This window comes from Anticarsia gemmatalis, chromosome 19 (genome assembly GCF_050436995.1).
Source record: "Anticarsia gemmatalis isolate Benzon Research Colony breed Stoneville strain chromosome 19, ilAntGemm2 primary, whole genome shotgun sequence".
Taxonomy (NCBI): Eukaryota; Metazoa; Arthropoda; class Insecta; order Lepidoptera; family Erebidae; genus Anticarsia; species Anticarsia gemmatalis.
In genome coordinates this window covers 8,008,731-8,030,610 of record NC_134763.1, presented here as the reverse complement: position 1 = coordinate 8,030,610, position 21,880 = coordinate 8,008,731, and the positions used below count along the sequence as shown (strand labels likewise).

At 36.9% G+C, this 21,880-nt stretch overlaps 1 protein-coding gene and 1 long non-coding RNA gene across 3 annotated transcripts in view; both read right to left on the bottom strand.

Annotated features, from left to right (window-relative positions):
- LOC142981096 (uncharacterized) overlaps positions 1 to 21,880 on the bottom strand; it is a 115,122-nt gene that overhangs the window by 36,538 nt on the left and 56,704 nt on the right. The gene's annotated exons all lie outside the window — the stretch shown is intronic.
- Positions 11,763 to 14,687, bottom strand: LOC142981259 (uncharacterized). 2 transcript variants are annotated; one of them, XM_076127052.1, is made up of 3 exons: positions 14,529 to 14,687; positions 13,236 to 13,923; positions 11,763 to 13,190 (listed from the first exon to the last, which is right to left on the bottom strand). In XM_076127052.1, the coding sequence occupies exons 1-3, from the start codon at positions 14,568 to 14,570 to the stop codon at positions 11,839 to 11,841; spliced, it is 2,082 nt and encodes a 693-aa protein (XP_075983167.1). In that variant the 5' UTR covers positions 14,571 to 14,687; the 3' UTR covers positions 11,763 to 11,838. The 2 variants fall into 2 exon arrangements, with proteins under 2 accessions (XP_075983167.1, XP_075983165.1); XM_076127050.1 differs by having other exon boundaries at positions 11,763 to 13,923.

Here is a 21,880-nt window from a genome sequence, read left to right as displayed (position 1 = left end):
TCATCCTCATCGCTATCATCAGAATCGCTGGAACAATCTTGGAGATTAATTATTAATTCTTGGTCACGAATAGTATCAAAGTGTACTTCGCGATTAACGATTAATCAGATGATTTACTCTTATCTATTGTGTCTCCTCACTAAATTTTTTGCAACATGACGTAGCCTTGTAGAGAGGTTGAAAATTATTAGGTTTATTTTTAAGACTAAAGAAAATAGCACTGATTTTTAGTTTAAAGGCTGATTGTATTGAATTATTCTGATTTCTTATTGAGGATCTGTATTTAAAAAATAGTTTTAATGCTAGACAAGACAGATTTTTCGTGTTTCAATTTGTAATACTCGTTAGACGTCACTACAAAGTTATGTTCTCTGTTTTGCTTAGAACTGTCATTTTAATCAAGCTATATTTTAAAGAGTATAATTCTAGATTTTCGGATTGCTGTAAGGTTTTTATGTCTGCTAAATTTAGAGTTTCGAGTTCTTTCATCCAATTCCGGCCGAAAACGGGGTCAACGTTGTTGTTGATGAGGTATAATTTACCGTGGAATTCTTTTCCTTGGCATCTGCATTGAACGTATGCAACACCTGCAGGTTCGATTACTTCGCCGGTGTATGTTTTGAGTTTTATATTAGTTTTACAGATTCTTTTGCCGATTTTCAATTTTCTGTAGTCTCGTAATGACATAGAAGTAAGTGTGGCTCCAGTGTCAAATTCCATTTTTATCTTAGCATGTTCAATGTGTACCGTTATCATGTATTTTTCGGATGTTTCACCAGATATAACATTAATATCATTCCATTCATCATCATCGCTTATCGCTGAGTCGTTTAATTGATTTATATCCGGTGTAGTCTTACTGGGCTTCGCATCTGAGCGCCGTTGTAGACACACACTAGCTAAGTGTCCGACCTTCTTGCATTTATAGCATGTTATGTTTATAGCGCTACATTTCTTGGTTTCGTGATTTAAACCACAGCGGAAACATTTCCCTTTTAAATCTCTTGGTGTAATTCCTCTAAAAGTAGATGTTTTGGATTATTGTAGGAGTCAGTGGAAATTTTATTGATATTGTCACTACTTGGTTGTTCATTCGGAAGCATTGATGTATTTTCTGCTTTACTCATTTCAATAGATGTTGTAATCTGTGTCAGGTGTTTAAATGTACATACTGTTCGGTCTTGTAAAATTTTTGTACGTGCGTCGCTATCTTTCAATCCTCTTATGAGTTGAAGAGATAAAAAGCTTTCTGAAATGTTTTTCTGGCAGTGTTGACATTTAAATTCGCAGTTGGTAGTGAGCTTTTTTAAATCTGCGGCGTATTGCGCTACTGTTTCATCCGATTTTTGAGTTCTTGATATAAATTTATGTTGTAGAACCCATTTGCTAGGTTTTGGGTCTTAGTAGTCGTCAAGTGTTTCAGTAATTTCGTTAAATGTGTTATTCAATGGTTCGTCTGGTGCTATTAAATCACATAATTTTTCATGGAGTTCTGGTGATAATGTAGACAGAAGAATATTTGTCTTCATGTGGGGCTCAGTAATTTCATTAAGTCTAAAGTACACTTCCAGACGTTTTTTAAAGTTATTGAACGTTTCTGATTCATGTAAAGGATTAAATTGTATTTTTGGTATAATCTTATGGTATTGGTATATTCTATGTTGGTCTGCCTGTCGCTGATCTTGAATAATGTTTTTTTTTGTTAAAAGTTTTGATACTAAAATAGTGTGAAGTTCTTCGAATTCGTAGCCGTAATTTTGTTCGTGTAAATACGCTGTTTCATCGTTATCATCTATGGTTTTGTTTTCTATCTTCTCTTGTAACTCTCGGAGTGCTGTTATGGTGTCCTTCAAGGCTGCGGAGCGAGCGGTGATGTCCTCGTCAGACATCGTCGCCCTCTGCTCGATGTAGGTATCGAGTCTGGTGAGCATCCCACGTAGGGTGCTCCGTTTTTTACGTAGTTTTTCCATTTAGGTTCAGTTTTTCCTCGTCGCCAATATTATGTATTAATAAAATACAAGCATTACGTGTTTGATATACCTATATATTGACAGAGAATGCCAAATCGTTATATGATTAATATATGGCATCTACCATAGAGTAGAAGGAGTTTAGGTGGAGTTTAGGTTCACCACATAACCTATGCATGCTCGTATCAAAATCTATACTTATAATAATTCTGTAGAGAGGTCAATTCTGTACATTGAATATATTATAAAAAACAATGTTAAGAATAAATAATAAATAAATAAATATCATTGGACAACTCACACACGGTCATTTGATTCCAAACTAAGCAGAGCTTGTACTATGGTAACCAAATAACTGATAAACATACTTATATACTTCTAAATACATACTTATATAGATAATTCACAACCAGGCTCAGAACAAATACTCGTGCTCATCACACAAAGATTTGTCCCGGGTGGGATTCGAACCCACCACACGCGGCGCGACGGTTGTTGCGGCGAGGTGACCGCTTAAACCACTGCGCCAAACGTGCAGTTATGTTAAGAAACGGATCCGTTTCTTAACATTGCATATTGTATCAGTATCTGTATTTCTTTTTTCTGTCTGTCTGTCGTCCGTCTTTATGTGGCCACATCACGTACAAACTACTGGATAGAATGCACTGTATATTAATATACGAGGGTCAAACTGAAAGTTCTTAGAACTGGCCACTTATAAACAATATAATAAACAAATAATTCTAAAATTTGAAAATAGAACTCTTTGCCAATATTACTGAGTATATATTTCATTCATTTGTCATTTGTTTTACGATTTGGCAGCAACAATTACGTCAACAAGAATTTAACACGAGAAAATTTTCGTGCAACGTGAACGAATTCTCATATTTAACAAAGAAATATTATAAGTAAGGTTATGTACCTTGTCTATGTTGTAAACAAAGTTATAATAGTTTAACCTATGCTCTTATTTCCTCTATTCCAGATCATCAAGAGAATCTTATGGCGATGATGCCATGGGATACGTACAACTAAAGAGAGAATCTAATATTTGTACTGTGAAGTGTCGTGTGTGTCCAGAGCACAAAGTTCGTGCCAAACCCTACACAGTGACTGTCGTTAATCAATAGGTTATTTACATTAGCCAAGTAAACAAAATACAACTGGTAAACATAAGACACTTTATTGTAGCCATGTAACTAATCTAAAAAAGTAGATTTGTATGTAACACAATATTAATATTAGTTTTAACCCCTTCGGCCGTGTATGATACCAGAGTTTGGTAACCAGTATCATACGAAGAAAAAATGATCGTTGTAGGATACTGGTATCCAAGTGAGAGGATTTATTATTTTTCTGATACCCTTCACTATGTTTGGTAACCAGTATCCAGTGAGGAATATAACATTCTGCCTATGAAACCAACTCGGCAAAACTGTGATAAGCAAAAGGGTAGTTTCCCAACTCAATACTGAGATGAGAACCCTAACTGGTTGTGTCATTATCCACTTCGGGTTATATTATTGTCCTCTTTCATCCGAGTAAAAGCCATCGGATCGCATTCTGTACCGACGCTTATTGTAAACCCTCGCTTTATTGAAAACATACAAGGAAACAAGGAAATAGTACATGAGTTTAAATTTTTACGACTTCATTTTTAACATTTAGAGTAACACTCACTGTACGTCTACAATTAATATTGTGGCAAAGCCAAAAGTTAGATTCGTTTGAGTAGAGTTTTTTCCTGCGGTGCTTGCGACCATCACTCAATAGCGCTCTTCCTCTTCTCTTCGTAGTGATAAATTAAATTTCTTTACTCATTTTGGACTACAGGCAACGCGGAAATATATCAATGCCGATGACATCATCAGTTGCATACGAGGAGATGTTAAGAATTCACTTGTAATTATTTGATATTTTCCTTAGCTGATACTCGGTTACATAAAACGAAAAATCTCTATTACTTGGATACCAGTATCCTACAACGATCATTTTTTCTTCGTATGATACTGGTTACCAAACTCTGGTATCATACACGGCCGAAGCCGTTTTAACGTTTTGAGTTTGCTAGAACTTACATCAAAGTGATCTTCACAAAAATGACTGGTACTTGTCGCTGATAATGATGCTGGGTGTCTTCTAGCAAGTGATAACCATTTTCTTCTCATTAGCACATTTTTTGGAACGTATGTATATAAAAAGTTTCTGTGGTGTTGTTATTGACGTACTCTTGCACATTGGCACGGCACATGTTTTGTAAAACGAGGTCATTATTACAGTTTGAATCAACAATATTTCAGTAAAAAGCAGTGAACTGTCATAGAACGCGAGCTTTGTTTATCGGCCTGTGACGTAAATATTTATCACGTGACAGTTTGGTAGCGTTTCGGCGGCAATTTGAGAAAAATAATTTTTAAATAGATTTTTTACTAAAGTTAGAAATATTTTTTTCTCAAAAATATTTTTTTCGTGTTTATTTAATCTCTATTTATAAATTAAAAGCTATTTCTAAAATTAGTGAACATGCCTATTGTGTTAGAGGATCAAAAAACAGTTTCTGCAGAATAGTACACTACCAATTGTTTGCTTCTACTCGGAAAAAGTTCGAGAGAAACGACCTCGCAGTAGGACCCTCCTTCACCACGACAACGCCTCGTCGCACACCGCCAAGCGAACGATCGACTATTTGGCGACATCAAACGTTGAATTACTGGGTCACCCGCCATATTGCCCCGACCTCGAGCCTTGTGATTGTTATTTATTTCCAAAAATTAAAGAAAAACTTAAAGGAAAGCGGTTTATGAATGCTGAAGAAGCGGTGGCCACGTATCCCGATGCCATTGAAGAGACCCCTAAGGACGAGTGGGCAAAGTGCTTTTCCCAGTGGTTCCATCGCATGCAGCGGTGTATTGACGTGAATGGACAATATTTTAAAAAGATATAATAAAACTAATAACTGGCTAATGTAATCAGTTTTTGGTTGTCTAAGAACTTTAAGTTTGACCCTTGTAGAATAAGTAGTGGAGCAACATATAGGATACTTTTTATCGCCTAAAATTTCATAGATTTCTATAAAATTGCAAATAATAAATAGAAATTGTTTGAACCATACTTTCCCTAGGGAGACCATAGATGCTATCCATTTTACAACATTCGCGAAACATGTTTGTTTTGTTTTTATTATTTAAGAATGTGAATAGCAATCAAAATAATGATACAATATTATGTGTCATAACATAAGCTTTTCAAACTTAAACAATCTATTGACGGGATGACAGGTTAATTTGAAAATCATCTTTAATATTTTATGAATATAAAACCATACTTAACGCGGCTCTCGCGCCGATCGTATCGATTGAATCTGTTGTTCGCACCAATCAATAGATGGTATTGTAGTTCGTAACACATAACCAAATTAATTGGTTGCATTAATTAAGGAAATAAATTGGATAGCTATGAAACAGTCTATGTGGTCTATGCATTTATAAGTTTTTAAAAATAAACAACTTGACAACATGATGTATAAAAAATAATTAATTAAATAATTACGGGTTACGCGGTTTCGGACGTATCATCACAAGTATACATTACAACGCGTGTAAACTGGTACGGATGCAGACGAGAGCGGAAAAGAAGGTAACCACAGAAAATCAGGCCTGCCTGAGCCTGTGTCATATTGTGTGCCCTTCGGGTCGCTTTCGTAAACAACCATTAGATATTGACTAAAGAGTTGTTAGCATATTTATGTGTAGGTGTATCGAGCGCTTCGCAATTCGCGTGCTAAAACGAATAAGCACAACAGTACGAAATTCACGCGAGCGGAGCTGCACGGGTCAGCTGGTATTATATGTATATTTTAGCAAAGAAATCACTATCTGGTTTTCAAGAAAAACCCCAAGGCGAAATCTTACAAATTGAGGGCAAAACTCAGATTTGCAGAATTTACGATGAGTAATTTTATTGTGTACTAGCTGACCGGCGCAACTTCGCTTGCGTCACAGAAGAGAGAATAGCTTAAAATTTTCCCCGTTTTTGTAACATTTTTTACTGGTGCTCTACTCCTATTGGTCGTAGCGTGATAATATATAGCCTATAGCCTTCCTCAATAAATAGGCTATCTAACACTGAATTTTTTTTTATATAGTTCCTGAGATTAGCGCGTTCAAACAAACAAACAAACAAACAATCATACAAACAAATTCTTCAGCTTTATAATATTAGTATAGATTTAAATTTTATACTTTTAATATAGTAATAAGAAAGACACATCCGCCTTCGTCGATTTATAAGGGCGATAATGACTTGAAAGAATATCTCGAGAAGGTTACACCAGTTCCGGGTTGGTTGTATTTACACTCAAATATTACCCAAATTACATTTTGGCAACTTTAACAAGTTTAGGCCTTTGGTAGCTTATATTTGGCTCATTGTTTAGGCCTAGCAGTCCGCAAAAACACTATCACTACTTAACCTTACAAAATTTTAAGTGTACTCAAAGCCCGAACACAACAAAAAGATTTAACTTCTCTTATTAAAGTTTGCAATATTTCTGCAACTAATACTTTTTCAAAATTTAACTAATTCTGAAAAATGTCACTTTTACACCAAATAGTAATAAATAAGTAAATTAAGGAAGGAAGATGAAATAAGGTGCGTCTCGAGGCTTCTATTAAGCACCGATGTACTAGTGACAGAGCAAACACCTTTTTTTGTTATTTTTTTTAACGGGGCGGGGGAGGGGGGGATAATAGTCCCTTCGGATACCCGATATTTGGGGAGGAAATAGCAGGTTATGTGATGATTCCACTAAAATACCGCCCCGGTAACCCGGAGAGAGCCCTGGGACCTAAAAACACTCCAGTGGACAGAGCAATCACCTGCTGCTTTTGGATGACTTTCCTTTTCCCGATATCCCTTGAAGCTTTCCTGTTTTGCCTCTGTGTCTTTTTGTCTTGTCTCTGTGTCTTGCCTTCGTTCATAATGGGTCTGCTGGTGTCCTCCACGGATTCTCGCACCAGGCTTTAGGATCGAGGGGTCCGTGTGAAGCTATTTGTCGGCGCTACTCGTGACAAGCCAAACGCAGCACCGGCATACAACGTGGTAATGGTTCAGAACTCAATCTATATTGACCCCGTAGACCACAAAGAAGTAATGCTCATAATATCAGGTCTTAAAAACAAACGAAGCTTCGGATATGATGAAGTACCCTCAACACTCATAAAAAAATGCGCAAATGAATTAACGATCCCACTTACCACTCTCATTAATCAATCATTTAGCGAAGGAATAGTCCCAGATCGACTCAAGATCTCAGTTATAAAACCAGTGTATAAGAAAGGCGATAAAACTGATTGCACTAATTACCGCCCAATAGCGCTCCTACCGGCCTTTTCAAAAATTATAGAAACCGCGATGTCAAAACGTCTTTACTCATTTTGCGAAAAATATCAAATATTTAGTGACAGTCAAAATCGGTTCAGAAAAAACCGATCGACCTCATACGCAGTGTATAACTATATACAAAAAATTCTAGACATAATAAATGAGAGAAAGTATGCTATTGGTTTATTACTCGACATGAGCAAAGCGTATGACAGAGTTTCTTACAAAATACTTCTTAACAAACTAGATGGCATTGGTGTGCGCGGCGTGGCCCTTGACTGGTTTACTTCTTACCTTAGTAATCGCACTCAGCGGGTAAACATAGAAAACTATGATTTCCAAACCGGAGTAATCAGTAATGTCGAGTCACAGACAAAAGAAGTAGCCAACTCAATACCACAGGGCAGTGTACTTGGATGCTTACTATTTTTAATATATATAAACGACCTGCCCAAAGCAATTGAGGAAGATAGTATCCTGTTTGCTGATGATATTTCTATAGTATTTCCATGTAAAAATATATCTGGTTTAAATAATGATATAGATAAGATTTTATCATCAATAACAAAGTGGCTAGAGGACCACAATCTTGAATTAAATTTAGCAAAAACAAAATTAATACAATTTAGGCCACATCAAAAAAGTCCTCTAGACATCAATTTCACTTTCCAAAATGAAGTCATAGAATGCGTAAATAGCTTCAAACTATTAGGATTAAATATTGATACGAATGTAAATTGGAAATCTCACATCCAAATGATACGCGGAAAATTAGCTCGTTTCACTTACGTACTATACGAACTTAAGAAATCTACTGACCTTCTATCTGCCACTAACGCATACTATGCATATGCCCATTCATGGCTCCGATATGGTATAATACTATGGGGAAATAGCACCGACGTACCTATACTGTTTAAACTACAAAAAAAATGCTTACGTATTTTGGCAAACATAAGTGGTACGGAAAGTTGCCGACCTTATTTTGTCAAACACGGTATCCTCACGTTAACGTCATTGTATATACTCGAGATAAGTTTGGTTGTAAAGAAAAATATCAACCTTTTTACAGTCAATGAAGACAACTACACACAACCGCGTAATCTAAGAAATAAAAACAAATTAGCTTTGCCTACCTCTAGCCTATCTATAGTCCACTCTGGTCCATACGCTATGTCAATTAAAATATACAATAAAATACCAGGAGTATTAAAAGAGATATGTGAAATAAATATTTTTAAACGTAGATTAACTAAGTTCCTCAAAGAAAAATGCTATTACGACTTACAAGAGTTTTTTGAAGATAAGTCCAAATATGTATTTAAGGAAACTACAAATTATTAAATAGCATTAAGAAAAAAGTATTATTATTGTCAGAGATATACCAAAGATATATGGTAAAATAAAAACAAAGAAGAATTGTATATATATAAATATATAGATATATCGTCCCCGTAGAACGAAAAGTCATTAAGTAACAAAATGTTCAAAATCGACTTATAAATACCAATAAAATCAGTAATTTTTTCTCCATATTTCTGTCTTACTCTCGTATTCATAACGTAATTATTTAGAAAAATGTAAATCGCGAGACTTAATTAAGTACATTATTTGATTTGTGACAGTTGAGTTACAAGTAACTAAGTCACCTGATTACTTTTTCTCTTCTTTGTTGAAAAAGATACTTACGCATTAAAGTTCCTTATCTACTTTTTCCGCATTACTCCCTATAGGCATGTCTTAAAAAATAGTAATGCGAAAACTCATCAAAGTGACTTAGTAATTTTATTGTATGTGATATTTTGTGCGAAAAGTAACTAACTACCATTAATTATTTTTCGAGCTATATTATTTAAGACCAGACGTTTAAAAGAAAAAACGACAACTAACTATAGTGTTCTGGTTAATATTTTCCCTGACTGTAGATGACATAACACATTAGAGTATTATAATTAAAATGTTTTGGCTACTTTTCACTCAGCAAAAACACTACTAGATGAAAGGTTGGTAACTATGTCCCGTGATACGATGCTACTTAGTGAGATTACGCCCTTTGACCTTAGGACCCTCGCCGCGCCCGCGCATTAATGCAGTCACTCGCAGAGGCGTATTTTAAGATGGCGCGCCCTGGGCTCCGCTAGCTTTCCGCCCCATCAAGGAATGAAAAAACTAAACTTTATTTTCATTTTTAACAAATTAGTTTTTTACATTGTCCTGATCAATTTTATTTATTAAATCGGCTTTAATCGACCTTCACCTCCTCTGGGCAGGCTGAGTCGTCCAGATCTGTAATGCTCAGTTCCGCGGTCTTTGTGGGCCTGGACACTCGGAAGGTGTCCTCCCCGATAACTTTCCTCAATTTAGAGGCCAGGGCATCCGCTTTTCCGGTCCCTGACCCCTGGGAGCTCAACATTCGAGCTCCCGTAGCCGCAACCCCGAAGCGGACTATTTCATTGTCGGCTTGGTTTATTTTGTCCTTTGCGTCCCTAATAACGTCTCTATATGTCGCACCGCTTTTTGCCGCCTTCAGCTGCAGCTGGAGCCCGAAGATTGGGCGCCTTCTTCTTCCTCCTTCTTTTATTACAGAATTGATGAGTATCTAAACGACAATAGCTCTTGGGAATAGTCACTCGCTTGATTAGGATTCTTGGAAATTAGGGAACTTTGCCATAAATTGTATGAACTCAGTAGCAGTAGGTCTAAATATTGTAAAATATGGGCACTTAATGATGCAAATAGGTGATGTTACATACAATTTGATGTTAATCATAAAACTGTCACTTTTTTTCTTTTATATTGTTCACAACCAATGTGCTCACTTGTTGCCCATATTCTTATTATCACATGCTAGTAGGTGCCCCAACATACGGTATGATCAGAGACTAATAAATAACCGTGAGTTTCTTGCTAGCTCTTCTCATAAGGCTCCACCCCCTTTCCGAGCTAGTGGTAGATTCAGTAATTGTAACGACTATCATAAGCGTCAATATTTGACCTAAATAAATAAATGATTTGATTTTGATTTTCTTGCCCTTTTTGTCGGCTTCCGTAGCCTTGGGCGCCTTGCTATTTTTCCCGACGAGCTGCTACTCTTTGGCAGCCGTCGGTTTAGTGAACGGCGGTTTGGAAGCCACTGCACCGTAAGACGCGGCTGTTTACCCTGCTTCTCCTTGGTCCGGAGACCTGTGAGCTGCGGTGCGGTGGCGGTGGCGTGGCGAATGCGTTAGCAGGTACAGCTGAGGACGCTGCCCCTGGTTTTTCTGGCGCGGGGGTTGATGCCGTTGCTTGTGACATGTGATCGACCTCCTCTTGCAAGCGATAATTCTGGGCCTGTCGCGCCAAATTCTCCTTCGTGGCATACTGCCTGCTCGACTCCGACACTGCCAGTTCTATTGATGATTTTGTAACGTGTTCTTGTTCATTATGTTTTAATTAGGTTTTGTATACTTAAAGACAGTTTTTTTTTCAATAAATGTTGCCTAAGAATGTTGTTTTACTTTTATACTTTTCAACTGATAGGACACTAGTTTTAAATTAGGCAATAAATTAATAAATAAGCAAAGTCTATTTAGTTGGGTATTTTATTTACACATAGTTATGTAAAATATGTTTTACTCCTAAAATAACTAACTGATTTTAGTTACTAGTATAATATTTAAATGCTGATGCGAAAACTAACTAACTACATGTGAAAAGTAACTAAGTGACAGATAAATAGGAAAACCTTGGGGTAAAACAAATTATCCTTTACAGTTAAAAGTTTATATACTAATATATTTTCGTGGTTTAATACATATAACATATACTTAATTAATATATCTTCAAAACAAAACCTTTCATGCATCGATAACTAATCTCCGAAAAAAGTTATATTTTTTTTTGTCATTTAAGACATAAAACACCTCGTATCTCAAAATCACTTAAGTGTTAGTTAGTGATTTTTCGCTCTACGGGGACGATATTGTAAAAAAGTTAAAACATCATAATAATATATAGTTTATGTAATATGATATATTCTCTACCAAGATTTAAAGAAGATATTTTATGTAGAACAATAATAATAGATAATAAGATAAGATTAAGACTGTCTAGTGTAAGAAATAATAAAACTATATGTAACTTGCTACGCCCTCGCAGGGTTCATGTTGACACTGTACAAAATATTATGTAACACCTTTGTAACAAAGAGAAAATGAACACATGAGAGCAATAAAGAATTTGAATTTGAATTTGAATTTGAATTTGAATTTGAATTTGAATTTGAATGCGGCCGTTTCCGACTGTCAAGCGATGAGATAACAAAGATATTTTTCAACTCATACCAGTCGTTACTGAGATTTGCGCGTTCAATTAAGTAGATACATAAAAGGAGTGATACATCATAAAATATAAATTAAATACAACTGGTAAATTGCCAAGATTTATTCACATAAAATTAAAAGATGTATCCAGCATTAATTAATGACGTAAACCCTTTACTAATCTAGCATGTGGTACATGGCTGACGACGGGTGCCAATTTTCACGAACAATTGACGGCGGGTGAGGCGGCAGTTCTTGCTTCCTGCAAAACCAAAGTTTCCTGATCCTGCACTGCCATTAGAAGCTGAGCCAGCTCCTGTAGAAGAGCCTGCACCATTACCATATGGACCATATGATTCAGGTGTTGAAGATGATGACGTTGAGGTGTTTAATGTCGACGATGATGTTGATGATCCAGAACCACCTTCAATAATTATGATTTCAGTTCCGGAACGCGAGGTAGACGTAGAACTAGTTGCGGATGTTGAAGATGTAGATGTTTCTCCTGAACTGTATCCATTTGCACCGTATCCGCCTAAACCAGACCCTCCTGTTGCCGCTGCAGCTGCTGCTGCTGCTGAAGATCCAGCTGCTCCTGGTCCGTATTCTCCTGGTCCATAGCCTTCATATCCATCGCCATATTGGGATCCTGCGCCACCTGCAGCTGCTGCTGCTGCTGCTGCTGCTGCAGATCCAGCCGCTCCTGAACCGTAACCGCCTTGACCGTAACCTCCAAGACCGTTACCTCCTAATCCATAACCTCCTAGGCCGTTATTGCCTGCACCGGATCCACCTGCTGCGGCGGCGGCTGCTGCTGCTGCTGCTGCGGAACCAGCGCCTCCTGAACCGTATCCTCCATATGCATTGGGTCCGTATCCATTGCCATATTGGGATCCTGCACCTGCTGCACCTGCTGCTGCTGCTGCTGCTGCTGCTGCAGAACCGGCTGCTCCTGAACCGTAACCGCCTGAGCCGTATCCTCCTTGTCCACTTCCTGCTCCTCCTGATGTCGCCGAACCAGACGATGAAGACGCAGATGATGACCCAGCATCACCTTCGATAATTATGACCTGAGTTCCAGATCCTCCAGATCCCGATGAAGAAGATGCAGATGCTGATGATGACGAAGATGAACCAGATCCGGATCCATTGGGTCCGTTAGGTCCATAGGGTCCGTTGGGTCCATAGGGTCCGTTGAGACCACCGGATCCATAGGGTCCGTATCCATTGTCGTTGCCATATTGGGATCCTGCTCCGCCTGCACCAGCAGCTCCAGAGCTTGCTGCACCAGAACCATAACCTCCATATCCACCAAATCCGTTGCCTCCTAATCCGGATCCTGCTGCCGCTGCTGCTGCTGCTGCTGCTGCTGCTGCTGCAGAACCAGCTCCTCCTGGTCCGTATTCTCCTGGTCCATAGCCTTCATATCCATCGCCATATTGGGATCCTGCGCCACCTGCAGCTGCTGCTGCTGCTGCAGATCCAGCCGCTCCTGAACCGTAACCGCCTTGACCGTAACCTCCAAGACCGTTACCTCCAAGACCGTTACCTCCAAGGCCGTTACCTCCAAGACCGTTACCTCCTAATCCATAACCTCCTAGGCCGTTATTGCCTGCGCCAGATCCACCAGTTGTGGCTGCTGCTGCGGAACCCGCTGCTCCAGGACCGAACCCTCCATATGCATTAGGTCCAAATCCATTGCCGTATTGAGATCCTGCACCTGCTGCTGCGGCTGCTGCTGCAGAACCTGCTCCTGCTGAACCATAACCGCCTTGACCGTATCCTACTGCACTATTACCCCCAGGGCCGTAATTGCCGGCACTGGAACTACCTGCCCCTGATGCCGACGAAGATGTGCCAGACTGTCCACCTTCAATAATTACTACTTGAGTACCTCGATTAGAATTTGTGCTTGTAGTAGTTGTACTTGAAGTTGTTGCAGTGGTTGCTCCTAAACCATTACCACCTGGACCGTTTCTTCCTGGACCATATACTCCTGAACTAGATCCACCTGCGACTGCCGACGCAGCTGCGGACGCTGATGATGAAGCTGAATTGCCCTGAGAGGGCAGAGTTAACATTTCGTCTTCCATAAGCACGTAATGGCCATCTTTTATAACGATTTTAAAAGTGACATTTTCCGGGTTTATGCCTTGGTCCACCAAAGAATCGAGTTCGAAAAATTTTGTTCTATGGTCGATAGTCCCCCCATCTTTGGTTTTACTGTATTGGTCTTCAATTCCAACCTCTCTTAATGCGGCAACATACTGCAACAACAAATGTTTTAGTTTAAGAAATATGGAACTAATTAGGATTGACAATATGCAGCTTCTAATATTACGTTTATCGCTTCAACTCCTTAAAGTCAGACATAGCTTTCTTTGGAAAGCTATGTCTAGCTGTATGGTGTAATCACTCGGTCTTCAATAAAACTGTCGAGCAATCAGTTTTAATAACATTAACAAATAAGCAGAACATAAACGTATTCTCATAATGGTCGAATACATTTTTTTTTACTACTTTGAAAAAAACTAGATACGGTTACTAATGTTTTGTTTTCTCCGTTGCGTATTCTTAATGATTTCGAAAGTCAAAAATGTTTTTGTTAAATTGTTTAACACAGAAAAAAAATACATTATTTTATTATTGTTGTACTTTTTCTTTGGCATTCATGTATTAAAAGTCCGAATGATTCGAGACACCGCTAATTCGTCGTAAGCACAGCGACATTCGGTAATGTGCCTAAACAATGGCATTTCTTTTTCGTTTATACTCAAGAAGCTGATGCTTATGAAAATTAGTTCCAAAGTCAAAAGCGTCAATGGATGATGATATGAGAAGAACAGTTTGGTATAAGATCAAAACAGCTTACCTGCAGTGCGCAGCACAGGATCACGAAGGTTGTGACTCTCATGATTGTGAGAGTTGGAACCGGACTGATGATACTGCCACATTTTTGCGTGTTTTTATACTGAAAATCTGGCTGAATATTGACGTACGTATAATATAACACAAAAGGTCTTAAATAAATATTGATAAATCTACGATAAAAGAACCCCTTTAGAAAACTAACAATGTAATAGTTAGCACGCGATTTTGAACAATGTAGTATAATTATGAGTTGATTTAGATATTGTAAAGACACAGCCTATTGTTGCAGCAAAATATTGTTTACCTATTCTGAAAAATACAATTATTTTTACGCCCATACGACATAATACTAATATTTTACACTTCCCCCATTAGTGTATCGGGTTTTCTTTCAGGATTTTATTCATGATATCCAAAGTAAGTTGATAGATTAGATAAGCATTAAGTATTGTGTGCAGCTTATACATATAAACAGTTGCTCCTGTCCTGGAAACATTAACTATAATTCGGACTCTGATGGATCGGAATTCATTTTAAGATATTTATTTTATTGATGGAAAGTAATAAAACTCTAAACTGCACGAACATTTTGAAAAATGTATCAAATTTATTTTAGAAAAAGAAATCGAAAGTTCGCTTCGTTTTGTAAATCGTAGTACTCCTCTATATCGATGTCCCACGGGACTGTTCCCAATGTTCATAGCTTCGTTAGATTTCAAGGCTTAATCTTTGCGCTAAGTAATTTGCCAGCGTTCAGGTAACGGGCAGTGTCGCCCAGGCGTTTAGCTCTCTGTTATATTAAGGCATTAAATAACAGCGTCTTTACCTCATTTCTAAAAATAATACCATTTTCATTTGTAAACATTTATTTATACGTCATAGGTGCCGTTAACTTTGTCTGGAAAGTAAAACATAGGATAGCACTTGCACACTGTGGCTAAAAAATCTATAATTTATTTTGCATTAAATATTTGTATTACTTCTCATCCTTTATTTGAAATTACAACTCTACAATAATGAAAAAAGGTTTGTTAACAAATCTATCAACAGATATTACTAGCATACTATATTTTACTAGTATAAGTTTTATTGACAAATGTTTAATTTTTTGTACCATAATAACAATATCACAAGATTGAAAAAATTGTGGTGGCTCGCCCAAGCTTCGCCTTGACTATAAAGTTGTTTGTGATATAAGTATATGATCGCCCCAGATAAAGGGCTATACTGCCATAACTTCAAAGAATATAATTATATTTCTTTCTATTTTATTTTCATTTTTTTTAAAGACAACACACGGACCAAGGTTTGCTCTTGCGGATACCTTACAAACAACAGATTTTAAGTACAACTAGACCCGAAAGAACTATTAGTGGATTGCACAAATAATTGTTGATTGATGGTCGTACAGTAACAATTTTTTACGACAAATATTACTTTTAAATCGAAATTTACTACGTAAAGCAGAGCATAAAAAAGATTGAACAAAGGTTTTTCGTGTATGTGGTTTGTATCTGAAACTTATAGTTTGTGAGTCCTCTTCTTATCGTATAGTTAGTGGTCAACCTAGTGTTAAAATTGTTCAAACCACCCGAAGGCCTTTGACACCTTTAACGCGCCCTCAGAAGCACGCAGTACCACTATGCGGTCACCCATCTCAAGAATGACAGCACCGAGGGTTGCTTAACCCACAGGTCGGTTACCGACCGGTTGGTGAAAATGGATATGGTTAAGTATAAGTACTGTAGTGGTAATCTGACAAATGAAGAAATAACTGGCAGCCGGTCATAAATTGTATTTATAATCTGGATTAGAAATAGCGAACTCGATTGCGCCACTTCTAAATAAGACATCTTCATCACCAGCCTAGCCTTTCTTCCAACAATGTCGGAGCCGGCTTCCAGTCTCGAATGCAACTGAATACCAGTATTTACCTCCACAACCCAGTTATCTGGGTTTTAACACAATACCTTTTGGTAAGACTCGGTGTCAGACTTTCAGGCTTCTAACTACTGTTACCTTCTAAATAAGTATCGTAAAGTATATCAGATGGAATTTCGATAGTTGTTTTTATACGTTTGCTATCACTTTATTTGACGTTTCGAAACCATCTCTACAAGTACCACACTACCAACCCTAATAAGACAAAGACCTATCTTAGATCCGATCGGCAATGAACGCCAAAGAAACCTGCATTATACTTTATTTAATAGCTCTTAACGCTTATTTATCAGGATCTTACCTATCATCATGACAATAGGAATTAGAGTTCCCGACTTATACATTGACATTGTGTAATTTACACATTATAAAAAATAGTATCTTATATCCGATCTCGAGGAATTATACCACATTAGTATGTACCACATTATCATAGGTTTAATGGAACACAAGTTAAAATGAATATGTGGACCGTAAAAACGTAAAACTATTTTACTCGATCGAGCCGCGTTCGTGTAAAACTCACGGCTCTATCGAGTAAACTAGTGTATGAGGACCACGGAGTATTAATTAAGTTAAGACATCAAGGAAAGAACGTTCTAGTGTGTAGATTTTCTTTTTTTTTTTAACTCAACTCCTGCATTATTAATTGCTCTTGTGACTTTTACAAACAACGAAACAACGAAGACAAATTATAACCACACTCAAAACAACTATTTGTGGTTAGCATAAATTATTGTTCCGTGTGGGAATCGATCTCACGACATCGCTACGCAATGGTACGGGTAGTAGCGTGGCGACCACCTTAACCATTGCGCCAAGGAAAACGTCGAAGTATCTTTCTAGGTTAACTATGGATGCATAAAAAAGGCAAAAAATTACATTCCGTTAGTATTTGTTGTTAAATGATTCAACAACTGTTAGATAATTTGTCAGTCCTACCGGGGCCCTGTGGGAGACAAGTTATCATTAAGAAATATTTTTTTGACTAAAAAAAAACAGTGTGGGGTGCTACGCGGCACAACAATAGGAGAACCGTAGAAATACGTAGAAGAGTCTATATTTAGAAGATTCTTCTTGTTACTTCTACCACCAATACTGTTTGACAGTGATTCTATGGTATGTGCAAGGCGTAGACAGAGATAAAGGATATTAATAATATTTTTTACATATTATTTAAATGCCACAAATAGATTATATCCTCGAGACGTTGTTATTGCAAATTCTTACTTAATTCATACCTAATTTTTATGATTTTCATTTAGGTTCAGATTTTCAGGTTCATTATAATATAATAGTATATGACAAAAGCAACCTACAGAGTACTGTCGTCACATGTACAAATTGTCAATCATTGAATAAAATCGTATATACATTATACTGATTCTGCCCACTAATTTAGTGGATAAAATTTATTACGCTTATCTTAAGATTTTAGGCAACTTTATGATATGATATATTAGTTAAACGGGGCCAAAAAAAATGTGAATAGCCAGTCAGGGTATCCACATTTTTTGTAACGTATCACTTTCTACCTTTTTCAAAGATATCTGTTGCTTTCCGATCGTCTATTTGAGTACCAGCATGATTTGCCAAAAATCATTAAATTAATATAAATTGCAAGCAGTCACTATTAATTGATAATTTAACGGTTTTTCCATACGATATTTTTCACAACAGGAGCTCGTGTGCTGTTGATTTGACAATAAATCGTGCTTATATGATAAATGCGAAAGTTTGTGAAGATGTATGTTAATCTTTCACTAAAAAAGTACTGGACAGATTTGGATGAAACTTTTCAGAAATATAGTCTATGCATCAAAACAAAAAATATTATATATAGATTAAGCTATGTAAATCTAACTATTTAAGGTTTTTTTTGACGTGACCGCGTCTGGGTCAGTAGAATAGTCGACTGCATTAGGAGGTATCGGGTTCGATTTCCGGGTTGGGCGATTTACTATTGATTTTTTCGAATTTAAATTAGAATATTTGTCAATACTAGCCCGGAATTAGGTAACAAGGAAATAATAATATGGCAATAGGCTCGCCATTTTTAACATGGAACTAACATTGTTAATGGTGAAATAAATGATTGTTTTTGCAAATGTGAAAATGATTGTTTTTACAAATTCAACGAAAATGACACTTGCGATTTATTTCGAAGTCATTGTCTTATTAAGTAATTGCTCTCAAGATAAAGATGTAATAAATAGCGAAGTCTTGATAACACCAACGTTGGCCTTTCATTATAACCCTCGAACCCCAACGTTTGTCCAATATACAAATATTGGTTAATACAGGTAAAACTTGGTCAATTGTTTGGAGAGGCACACAAACATCGTTTGGACGTTCTTCTCTCGTAAAACATCCCTCGCCTATTGTCCGTCTCCGATGTGGATTTAATTAACGCATTTTATCACCGCCTTGAGCAAACAATAAGAGTGTTTGTTACAAATATGTTTGGACTTTCGTAATTATCAGCATATTACTTGACTTTAGACTTTTTTTGATATACGAAATTGTGATCTGGGATCACAACTTAGTATATTATATATGTTTACAGATAACTAAACCGGGCATTTTTTGTCTGCCAGGTGGACTGAGCAGCATATTGGAATAAAACACGGAGATTTTTCAAATGCAATTTTTCTCATTAACTTGCATAATTGTTAATAGAGACGTCTAAAACAAAAAAAATATGGTCGACATTTCCACAGGCGAACAGCGTCACGCGGGTTAGCTCGACTTACTAATACCATAAAAGAGAAAGTTTGTAAGGATGTATGCATGGTCATTTACTCAAAAACTACTAAAAAAAATTCAATGAAACTTGGCAGTGTAACTTATGTACAAGAAAAATCTGAGAAATGCTTTCGCCTGCGGTTATGTCCGTCAATAACATAAGTCATCACAGTCCACACGGACAAACCTGCCGGCTGGTGGAGGAATAAAAGAATCAGAATTCAGATCAATGATCCACAGACGTATGCTATCGCGAAAAAACATGTTGGTGTGGCCTTTCTGATATCTTGTTTCTTGGTAAACAATACATTCCCGCACTAAGAATTGCTCTTGTGTTGCGGGGACTTTTACAAACATACAAACAGCGGACACGAAGTACAACCAATTGTGGATCGCACACATCAAATTGTTCCGTGTGGGAAAAGAACCCACGACCCCCGACGCATTGATAGAGGTAACATTAACCACTGCGCCACGGAAGCAGTCAAATATAGCAGCAATTTTTTTGGAAACACTCAGAATTATTTCGAAAACCTAGAATCAATTTTGTATACCAAGGCTCTCTATTAAGTTGTCGGACAATACAAATATAAAAACAATACAAATACAAAAAGACATTGACAAAACAAATACACGTGTATGATAACGCGATATTTTCAGAGCACAGACGTCAAAGGAGTTGAATAGCGTTAATAACCAAACACCTGATACTACTTGCTTAATGAAGACGGTTCAACACATGTCGTGCCCTCTACCACGATCACACAACTCGATTTACACGCCGTCGAATAGTTTTAAGTGAGTTCTTGTTCACACATAAACTCACTCCTTTATTTCTAATGAAAGGCAGAGAGCAAGGAACGCCACTTAGTATCTTTGTAATCTGGATTCATCAAAGGATTTAAATTTACGCAGATGATATCGCGATTAGACTATTCGCTATATGTAATATCAAATGTTATTATAACAAAAAATGTTACGAAGAACAATTATTTGGATAGCAATTTTCTTTTTGCACAAAGTCTTGATTTATATTAGGTACCTTTCCTTAGTTCTGGGTCTATTCGAGTTTCTCACTAAGAGTCAGTATTTAGCCTCAACGGTCATTTTTGGTGATCATTAGTAGGGGCTGGGTCGAGAAATTTCGATGTTTTATATTATTGTAGGTATAATTGATTTTTCAGAAGTTAGGACAATAGACTGGCATATTAACTTTCAAGCATAATTTTAAGAACATGTTTTGCTATAAAACGGGTTCTTAAAATCGTACTTCTAAGTTGGTACCCGTCTATTAACTCGGATCTTCGCGTGCAACAGACCATATAGACATACCGGCTGACTGTTAAACAGGCTGAACCAGCTTCATGCGATTATAAAAAACAAATAACATCATAAAATTTCTTAATAAGGGTTCGTCGACAACTAAATCGCTACCATTCAGAAACCGTTGCCGTCATAAACTAATCATCAACCTGCACCCGAACTAATCACTCTCTTAAAACTTTTTATGATATTCTAAACCTTATGCAAGGAGGAATAAAATCACCAAGGATTCATCACTTTTTTTTAAAAGCTGTTATTTTTTTCCATTTTCTAATTTCTATTAGTGTACCGTAACAGATTGCAAATAGAGCTTTTTTATGTTTAGTTTAAGGAATGACGGTTCAATCAAACTGACGTTATAAAGAAGTTCGTTTCAATGACGTTTTCAATTATATTTTGAGACAGACACTGCGACACTATAGTTAGATTTTCAAATATCTCTAATATATCTGTGTCGCCAAACCACTTGAAAAGAGTTAGGAGTTTTATGGTCAATTATTTTTATCAAAAGTAATAACCCAAGTAGGTAAAAGTGCAAAGTAAAATTACAGGCATATTTTGGTTCTTCGCGAATTTACTGAAAGTTTTAGCAAGAAACAGATTTGCCTTTACTACACAAATGTCAAGTAAAAGTCAAATAGCTTTTCCGGTTTCTTAAGATATGTATTAAGCAACTGGCCTTTAGCAGGTAAACTGAACGTAATAGTATACCCAGTGGAGTGGACTCTGTTGACTGTTCTACCAATAAGGCGATGGAAACGCTATAGTTCGTCGCGATCAAATATTTTTACAAGCAGACTTAAAAATCGTTGACTATGATGTAGCGAAATTGCTCAAGTTGCCTGGCGACACCTACTTTAAAAAAAACTAGCTTGACATAAAAAAAAGACTATTCTGTCGGTTTTATAAGGCTTTTTTGTCATAGATGGATTCTTCTTATTCTTTTGTGTGACTAAAATCGCATTAATTAGGTATTGAGAGAGCGTTGGTATATACAAACTGTACTTTGTTGTTTAGAAATTCCTTCATCAAGTAAGTAAGTTATACAAAGCACTAAACTGTCCTGGCAACTTTCGAGTCAAATTAGTCGGTCGCAACTTGGGACTTAAGTGGTAAATCTGTACCGATTGTCGGCCACTTCGAAACTTGTACTTAACTAAGTTGCGTCTACGTTCGACAAATTGTCTGATGGTTAGTGAATGTCCGGCAACTGTTAATTGAGTATTCGGATACTAGACAAATATCCAGTTGACAGCATCGCTATTATCTGATTGATTACTTAGAAGTTTTAGACCCAGTTTTACTACTTTAAGATAAAGTATTAGAAAAGATTCAATTAAAATT